Source organism: Sceloporus occidentalis, unplaced genomic scaffold (genome assembly GCF_023333645.1).
Source record: "Sceloporus occidentalis isolate IW3139 unplaced genomic scaffold, rSceOcc1.0.p SCAF_5, whole genome shotgun sequence".
Lineage (NCBI taxonomy): Eukaryota > Metazoa > Chordata > Lepidosauria > Squamata > Phrynosomatidae > Sceloporus > Sceloporus occidentalis.
In genome coordinates, this window is record NW_028316985.1 from 146286757 (window position 1) to 146296535 (window position 9779).

The window sequence follows — 9779 nt, forward strand, 5'->3', positions numbered from 1 at the left end:
GTCACATGCTCTCAGCCTCAGTGGAAGGCAATGGCAAATCTCCTCTGAACAAATCTTGCCAAGAAAACCCCATGATAGGGTCACCATATGTCAGGAACGACTTGAAGGCACACAACAACACCACCATATGCCTTGTTCTCCAGACTTGTGCTACTCCTTCTAAGTAAGAGGTAAGATGCTAAAGCAACCACTAATGCTAACACATTATCATTTTAGATAACATTTCCAAGTTGTGACCTCCTATCAAGTAGTTACAATACTATAAATTAAACACATCTCTGGCAGTGCCAACATTAGTCAAGATGAAATACATTCTTCCCATATTCACATTTGTTCAAAATGATGCTAATAGTAGCTGCTGCAGAAGTAGCTCCACAGATTGGACTGATAATGACCATATATCATGTGCCTTGTTCTTCCTCAGGCGGAGCATCTCACTAGCTGCTACTGGGGAGGAACCAGCAATGCTACCGACCGCCACGACCCAAGTTTGCCTTACTTAGAACAGTACCGCATTGACTTTGAGCAATTCAAGGGGATGTTTGCGCTCCTCTTTCCTTGGGCCTGTGGGACCCACTCTGATGTTCTGGCTGCACGCTTGTTCAGATTGCTGGATGAAAATGGAGATTCCTTAATCAACTTCCGGGAATTTGTTTCTGGCCTTAGTAAGGAAAATACATCCATTAAGTTGCTTTTCTAAGACTGAGTCTGTGTTTCCCAACACATACTATATATATATAAGATAACAGCTTCTCATTGCATCTGTTTTAATTTTTGTAAGCCATTTTCTGAGCCCAGGGCTCAGAAAGGATGGAGGATAAATGGATAGGTGGACAGATTAATAGTGCAGGTTGAGTATCCCTTAGCTGAAATTCTGAAATCTAAAATACTCCAAAATGGTCTCCATGGGTGGCTGAGATAGTGACATCTTTGTTTTCTGATGGTTCTGTGTTCACAAACTTTGTTTTGTACACAAAATTATTGAAAAGATTATGCATAAAATTACCTTCAAGCTTTGTTTATAAGGTGTGTATGAAACATAAATGAATTTCATGTTTAAACTTGGGTCCCATCCCCAAGATATCTCATTATGTGTATGCAAATATTCAAAAATCTGAAACCCAAAACACTTCTGGTTCCAAGCATTTCAGATAAGTGAGGCTCAACCTGTATTAAGATACTGATATATTTTAAAGTGTTTATAAATGCATATTCTAATAAATGTGATGTTAATGCTAATATTTTGTGCCAAGTCATCCTCAAAAAGCAGATTGTATGGTTAATATTCTGTCCTTCAAATCCCACTATTTATTTATTTTTTAAATACTTTCCTTTTCTTGATGTTTGTTGATTTGTCAATCAACAGTTATCATTGGGATTTCAGTTATACAGCTACAACAGACTAAATGTATATTTCTTTGTATATCTATATACTGAAACATAATGTAATTATATGGTAATTGCACATTGTTTCATATCCATACTTAAGCTAAGGAGCAGAATAATAGAAGTGGGTCAATATTTCTTCATTCCAAAGGCTAACTTATATTTGAATCATCAAAGTTATTAAGGTTTCGGCACAGTAGTGCCTGAACATCTTGTTAACAGTTTTAAAAGTCATACTGTGTATCAGTAAAGTTTGTTTATGGCATGTTTGGGGGGCTTCCCTAACAAAAGCCCAGTTTATCCAGTTCATGTGATAGGTTTCATGTGGTCAGTGTTTTGCCCAATAGGTACATACTTCATTGCTAACAAAAACTATTACAATAGTAAAGTACAGTTAAGTAAAAATAGGAATGTAATGTTGATGCATTTGGGAACAATGAAAATGTTAACTCCCAAGTACAAATTAACAGACACAAACATTCCAGTGTTACTGGTTCACTTTGCAATCCTTTTGCTTTTGTATGTATGCCTCTTAGTATCTCCATGGGGATTCAGTCAAGGATTGCCACTTCCAGCTCAGTAGTAAAGCACATGCTGTGCACACACCAAAAGCTCAAAGTTCAGTCTGTAACATTTCCATCAGGAGCTGGGAAAGAAATATGTCTGCTGAGGAAACAGAGTAGGAAATCTACCTCACTTCTGCAGCCAGATTTTACATTTCAGTTCAGTAGTTTAAAGAAAAATAATCCTGTTAAGAACATAGTGAGATGCACGATCACCTCTCAGGTGTGTTTTACTCAAATGCAATTTTTGGAGAGGAAGGTATGATGCAGTTTGGATACACAATCATTAGCTAAGGAATGAGTGACTTTTACAGATGTGTAATTAATATTGTACAGTAAAGTAAAGATAGATAATAATAAATGACTGGACATGTAATTAACTGTTGGGGCCATCTAGAGAGCTAATTTGTACTATATGTGCCTGTTAATTTGTACTTGGGAGTCCAAGTTATATTCACAAAACTGCAAAACCCCTTTATATGGTATCTCAATGCTATATAGGGATGTGGTAATCCTTATATTTGACTAGGTATCATGCCTTATTTTTACAGAGTAGTTTCCAAACTTTGGTCTTCTAGGATTTTGGACTTCAACTCCCAGAAGAAGCCCCAATTAGCATGGCCAACAGGAATTCTGGGAGCTGAAGTCCAAAACATCTGGAGGACCAAAGTTTGGGAAATATTATTTTAACTTATCATAAGTACTATTTCCAAATATTTGGAAACATGTATGCATTCTAGGGAGTTAAATATAATCAGTAATTTTCATACAGTGGAGGTACTTTCTTCTAGGTGCAGCATGCCATGGAGATCTTACTGAGAAACTGAAGCTATTATATAAGATGCATGTTTTGCCTGGTGAGTAAACTAAATGATGTTTGAGGAATTTCAGAATTCTCTTAAAGCCAGTTATCAGGGCAGTCCTGGTACTTGGTTACACAATCTATATTATAGTACTTAACTTTGTTTAGCCTTCCTACTTTAATTGCATCATGTCTATTGTAGCTTTGTTCCATCAATCACTAATAGGATTACTGTTCTAATGTAGTAAATTGGAGCAGTTGGTGCACGTTTGAGTACAATCATAATTCTGTTTGTTTTCTTAAAATCAAAGAGTAGTGTGCTGCAGTGCTGGATAAAAATGCACACTAGACTCCAGTTTGCAAGATATCTTGAGAATGATAATGTATGCCAAGGTGGCATGTAGTAGTTAGTGTCTGACTGAAATTTAGAAGATCCTGATTCAAGTCTTACTGAACCATAAAACCTTAGGTGATTTTGGTCCAGGCTGACCTACTTCACAAGGCTGTTGTGAGAATGAGGAAAATGGACAACCATGTATACCACCTTCAGCTCATAGAATTTTTAGCCTTAAAGTACTAACAATTGTAATGATGATTTTTCCCTGGATGATGGTGGTGTGAGAGAGTCAGCTTCTATCTGGAAATTATAATCTATATCCAGCCATGTCTGTTCGCCTTGTGGTGTCCACCAGATAATGTTTGAAAGACAACATGTCAACAGGAACGATAAAATAACTTTTGTTCATCTAAGCAGCATATGTTGTAGGGGTTCAGGATTGAATGGAGACAATATCCTCATATTAGATACCTAAATTGACTTTTCAGGTGTTCAGAACATGTAGGATTTATCTTTATCATCATGTCAGCATGTTTTTTTTTAATCAGGGCTTCTTATTCTGAAGAACAAACAGTTTGACTGATCTGTTCAGAGTATACTGATACTTGGTGCTTCTTTGCACAGATCCATCATGTGATCAAGAAGAGCCAGATTCTGCCTTTGAAGCAACTCAGTACTTCTTTGAAGATATCACACCAGATTGTACACATGGTACAGGACTTTACTTCACATTTATAAGCTTCTTTCTTACACAAGTTTTCCTTGCTTCCAACCTAAAATATATTACTGTTTTCCTTCTTAGCATTGAGGATAACAATTATTTTAATAAGGAATCGTCTTTGTTGTTGAGTTCTTAGATTCTGTAGGAAATTCACTTAGCAATGGTGCCCGAACACCAGTGTAGTAGCCAAATAAGTAGCTTATCAAAGTTTAATTTTTAAAAATTGGGCTTGTGGTAGCTTTAAAAATAGAAAGTCTGTGGGTCTCACAAACTGCATTGCAGTTTGCTTATTTATGTAAGAGAATGAGGTATGCACACATTACTAAGAATATACCGTAGATAAATGCATTAATAACTAAGTCCATTTACTATTTAATTATCCTATATAATTAAATGACAAAGTTTACCATTAATGTAAGAAATGCAAAGAAAGTGTGCAAATTAGCCGGACAGAGAGAGGCAATGCAAAAATGGATCAAGTCTGAACCTCCACATCATGAAGCAAATAGTCTGCAAACAGGACTTTTCCCATTATACAGACCACCCTCTTCTAAGTTGCTCCAGACACTAATTATAGAAGAGAGATTGGTTCACTAGGAAGAGAGGAAAAGTTCAACTGATAGAACACATAGATTTATATATTTCAAACTAGTACATAGTAAGCCTGATTGGCTCTAAGAAATGTTATGCTTCTTCAATTCTTGCATTTGGAAATAAGGTGAAGTCCAATACTAGCCTTGTGGATTTGCTGATACCAGTTTTCACTAATGTAACTTAATTGTATAAATTCACATGTCTCACAAAACATGATTTTCTTTTTTCTGAATTTACCAGTTGTTGGTGTAGATGGCAGGAACAGGCATGGAACAGATGAGGGATTTGTTAATGTGAGTGTGAAAACTGAAAAAGGTACGTAGTTCATCTTTTTTGTTAACTTGAAGGAAGTGTATATAAATCTGTTTGGGGAAGAATGTAACTACAGATTTTTTTAAAAAAATCATTCTTTATTTTCTGGACCATTGTTTATGGTAGGTAAGAAGAACTCTCAAGATAACAGAAATTACCTTAGGATGTGGAGTCAGGAAAATAAATCCAAAACAAAGAATGCAAAGGAGTTGCCCAAACTAAATCAGGTAAGTTCTGTTGGCATTTTATTATCATTAATAGTCCCCCACTCCTGTTAGTTGTCAATCAGTGTTACAAATTCTCACAGCCCAACTATTGGTTCAGTGATGGATGGGTGCCCCAACATTTTATGTAAAATCTGCACTGAAGAATTTGTGGATCAGCTTCTATCACCCCTTTCCTTCTTTTTTGTGAGGTTAAGTTAAAGATTTTCCAGGGGCATGCCTTATATTAAATGGTAGCAGCAAAAACAAGCAAAAAGCAAGAGACCAGGCGGTGTGTTTGCTAGTGGAATGATTGGCTGCATGAGAAATTGCATTCACACAACATCTGAGAAAATGCAATCTTTGCAGGATTTTTATATTAGCCTAGTCCCCTGCTCCCATTCTGTCCTTATGTGGCATAAGCTGCCATGAACTGTCCATTTGATCAAATATATGTTGTCAGTCCCCTCAATTTACATACTGAAATCTCCTTTAGTTCAAATAGATGGGTGGTCCTTGTCAGAATACTACTAGGCCAAAAATTAAATAAGCACTCATAGTACTCCAGAAAATTGAATTCTAAGTGCAGATATCCAAATAGAATAAAGACAGTATATGCAATTGTATCTAGATTGTCATCTTGTCCTTCATATGGAAGTAGCTTTTATTTACCTATGATGAAACCCTCTGGCTCCATACATATCTTACTTTTGGAAGTACAATGACATCTCATGGTGAGGAAGTAGGGAGAATTTATGATTCCTGTAATAAATGCATGAGGTGAATGAAATAATCTTGAGACACTAACCTAAAGCCAGTTGTTAGCCCAACTAAAGTAGGTCCACTGAAAATTCAGTAGTTCTTCTCTAGCCCTGACTAACATGTAGATTTAGGCCATTGATTCATTACCATTTGACTAAGAGCCATTTGTTTGAATTGGGTGGAATGCTAAATTATTTAAAAACCAAGATGATTTATCTTTCTTAAAGAACTAATTATCACCAAATATGTTCGTAACTGTTAATACATAAATTAATAATAATAATTAATTTGTTAATAATTTGTTTTATTTATATACCGCTATTCCAAAGATCATAGCGGTGAACAGCAAGTAAGCTAATTAGCAAGTAAGCTAATTTGCCCCCAACAGTCTGGGTACTCATTTTAGCGTCCTTGGGAGGATGCAAGCCTGAGTCGAGCTCGCAACCTTGTGGTTTCAAGTGAATGGCTGCAGTACAGGCATTTAACCACTGCGCCACCAGGGCTCCATTAATCGAGAAGCACTGATTTCTTTGAAGCAGCTGTGTGCCTAGCTGTGTAAGTGATGGTCACATACAGAGAACAGTTCTGTCTTACTCTTTTTCATTATCATGGCTCAGAGTATTGTCTGAATACCAAGGAATATCTGATATACTGCATCACTGCTAAGGCTACACATGTGTGGACATGCCAGCTCCTTAGCAGAATGTGGGAAATTATCTGTTTATTATTATTACATCTTCCCAAGCCTCCAGCCAGCACACCCAGTGGTCATACTAGTAATAATAATAATAATAATAATAATAATAATTTGTTTTATTTATATACTGCTATTCTAAAGATCATAGTGGTGAACAGCAAGTAAGCTAATTAGCAAGTAGGTGGAGAAGCTTACTTCTCTTTGTCATTGGAGTTAGCTGGGACTGTGCAAAAGGAGATCCTGTGCCTGGATGCTATAATAGACCAGATGAGAACCAATAAACTAAAGCTGAACCCTAATAGGATGGAGGCATTATGGATTGTTGACTCTAAGGTCTAGGAATTGGGTAAACAGCTGCCCTGAATGGAATTGCACTTTCCTTGAAGGAGCAGGTGGATAGTTTGGAAAGACTCCAAGATCCACCTCTGCCACTGGACACTCAGGTTCCATGGCCCCAAGGACTGGGAAGTCTGCTTTCAGCTGTTCCACCAGCTACAGCCTTTCCTAATCAGGGGTAACAGCCACAATAGTTCATGCACTGGTAACCTTCCAATTAGATCATTGTTATGCACTCTGATGATGATTCAGGAGCTGCAGCTAGTGCAAAATACAGCAGCCAGATTGCTGATCAGAATACTCTATATGCACCATACAACATTTTTCTTAAAGGAATTGCACTGTTTGCCAATATGGTTCTGATCTGAATTCAGAATTCAGGGTGCTGGTGATGACATTACTTGAGACCATTATACATGAAGGGGTGTGTATGTCTATGTGTGTGTGAAAGCACACACATATACCTTGCTGAAGACTAAGGTCTGCTGGAGGGACTGTCCTATGTGTGCGACCAGTGGAATGCTCTCCCTGTGGAGACCCAGTTAGCACCAATGCTGACTTCCCTTTGGAATGTTTATTTATTTATTTAGTTTGATAATAATTTTTCCAGGTGTTAAATTTTCCAAGTCCTGTGTTAACATCAAAGCTTTGTATTTCTCTTTTACGTGTAGGGGCAGTTCATTGAATTATGCAAGACCATGTATAATATGTTCAGTGAAGATCCCAATGAACAAGATCTTTACCATGCCACAGCAGCTGTGACAAGTTTGCTTCTGGAGATTGGTGAGGTTGGTAAACTATTTAATCCCCAGCCTATGAAAGAGGTTGAAAATGTCAGTAAGGCCATTCAGAAGGGAAGCCAGCAGTATCATCTTGAGCAACGTGATCCTTTTCAAGATAGCTTTCTTGCTGATGAGGAAGAGAATATTTGTGGGGATGGTACACATATGGAAGACATTAAGCTTGAAGATTCATCTCCTAGAGATAATGGAGCTGGCTCTTCCATGCTGATTTCTGATGATGATACTAAAGATGACAGCTCCATGTCTTCCTATTCCGTCCTAAGTGCAGGATCTCATGAGGAGGACAAGCTGCACTGTGAGGACATTGGTGAGGACACTGTTTTGGTACGAAGCAACAACCCAGCCTCTCTGCCTAGGAGTACTAGCATTGACAGAGACTGGGCCATCACCTTTGAGCAGTTTTTGGCTTCCCTTTTGACTGAACCAGCCCTTGTGCGCTACTTTGACAAACCAGTGTATATGATGGCAAGGATTACTAATGCTAAGAATATGCGGATGATGGGCAAACCCATTATATGTGCAAGTGACTATGAAATCTCTGCTATGTCAGGTTAAGGGGGCAGGTGAGAAGGTTGTGTGGTTGTGTTGTTATTTTTTAAAGAAAAAACTTTTAGGTATTTATGACATATTTATTACTGCCTGGCACACATCCTGGAGTTTTCAAAATATGGTAGTTCTTGCTTATGTGAACATGCTGGGATGTAAATCCATACTTTGAATTATTGTTTTTCTCTGTGTCAGATAGCTTTACCAGAATGCTTGTCCTAGCCAATATACATACATGGGAATGGGATGGGGATAATTGTCTGTGGTATGTATATTACTAGCCTTGCTATCCATGGATAAACTGTAATGATTTGTTCACTTTTAACCCAATGAGCAATGTTTATGTATGTTCGCCAAACAGGCTTGAAATCTTAGGAGAGTAAAGAAGAAAACTGGAATGACTCAAAATGGTACATATGTTGAGTATTTTAAAGTGTCCCCACAGAGCTCATGTGTCTGGTCTCCATTCACTTTGGAAGAGCCTGTATTGTGTGTTACTATGGCTTTTGTTCACACAGTGCTCATTTCTCATAAAAGTGATTGGGAAAATGCATGAACTGAAACCCCTGTGCCTATAAGACTTTGGTAGGCTTAGAAGAGGGACAATATAAAAGGATACTGTCAATTTGTTTAGGAGTCAAAAGCAAGTTCTTAGCAGCATCCCTGGCAGATGTCTCTTTATATAATTTTTTTAAAGGCTAGTGATTTATAATACTTTTTAAAATACATTCTTCAGGGATACTGCCAGAGACTTGACTTGACAATTGTCCATGTCATGACCTAAACAATTTATAGTACCCCTTTTTAAAATTACAGAGGGTTTTGAAAATGTAGATATTTCTGTGCTATTGACATTTTAAAGTAAGTATTACCATGAATCTAGTGTATTGTAGATGAATAGCTGGATTGCCTAAATCTTTATTTATAACACAGTTATCATTGGGAATGTAATCTGGAAAAAACTGCAAGAAAATGTAAGTGAATGTTTGAAAGTCTTAATGAAAACACTGTCACTTTATTATAGATTAAATATGTATAATGTAATTTACTGAATGATATGTTGAATGACAAATGGAGCACCTGCACTTTGAATCCTTTTCTTTTCTGAACCATTAAATGGCTCCAATTCTGTACTGTAGTGTGTGCAAGATTCTCCCACACAAAAGATTCCCACAAAAACTTGATTTTGCAATTCTGCACTGTCTGTTTAGGAAGGCAAGGTGGGAAAAAGAACTCTGTTGCTCCTCCAGGAATCCTCTGAATGTGGGCTCTGCACCCATGATAGGAAACGAGTGGGCCCAATCATTTCAAATCTGTTAGCTGTTACTTAGTTTACAGATGATTAGATCCAAACCATTCTTACATGCCTGAACTTTATTTGCTGCCTTCAAAATATTTTCATCACTTTGTTGTTGTTTTTATATATTGTATATTATGATTATGTAATTTATCCAGGGTTTTTTTTTTAAGCCAAAGCTGTAGCTTTCTTTTTGAAGATGTTTAACTGTCTCTGAAATGGTTTAACCACAGTAGATAAATGTAAACAAGTCTCTTTTTTGTTTTGTTTTTTTAAAAAAGACATTAAACCTATATCGGATGGAAAATTGTAGCTGTCTTTCATGGTATAATTTCTTGGAAGAAACCCAGTTACTTTGTATTGATTTGTATGTCACACACAAAAAAGAGGCACAGAACAGGTTTTTTCCATTGTCTTATG

The 9779-nt window shown here is 37.0% G+C and overlaps 1 protein-coding gene across 1 annotated transcript in view; it reads left to right on the forward strand.

Annotated features, from left to right (window-relative positions):
• The window catches only part of LOC149312951 (TBC1 domain family member 9), a 69824-nt gene extending 60170 nt beyond the window's left edge, over positions 1-9654 (forward strand). Inside the window, exons 16-21 of the mRNA XM_089525758.1 lie at positions 425-665; positions 2741-2806; positions 3713-3799; positions 4644-4718; positions 4842-4942; positions 7385-9654. Of these exons, the coding sequence (XP_089381884.1) occupies positions 425-665; positions 2741-2806; positions 3713-3799; positions 4644-4718; positions 4842-4942; positions 7385-8071 (1257 nt within the window). The 3' untranslated portion in view covers positions 8072-9654. The remainder of the gene's footprint in view (positions 1-424; positions 666-2740; positions 2807-3712; positions 3800-4643; positions 4719-4841; positions 4943-7384) is intronic.
• Positions 9655-9779: the final 125 nt, after the last annotated feature.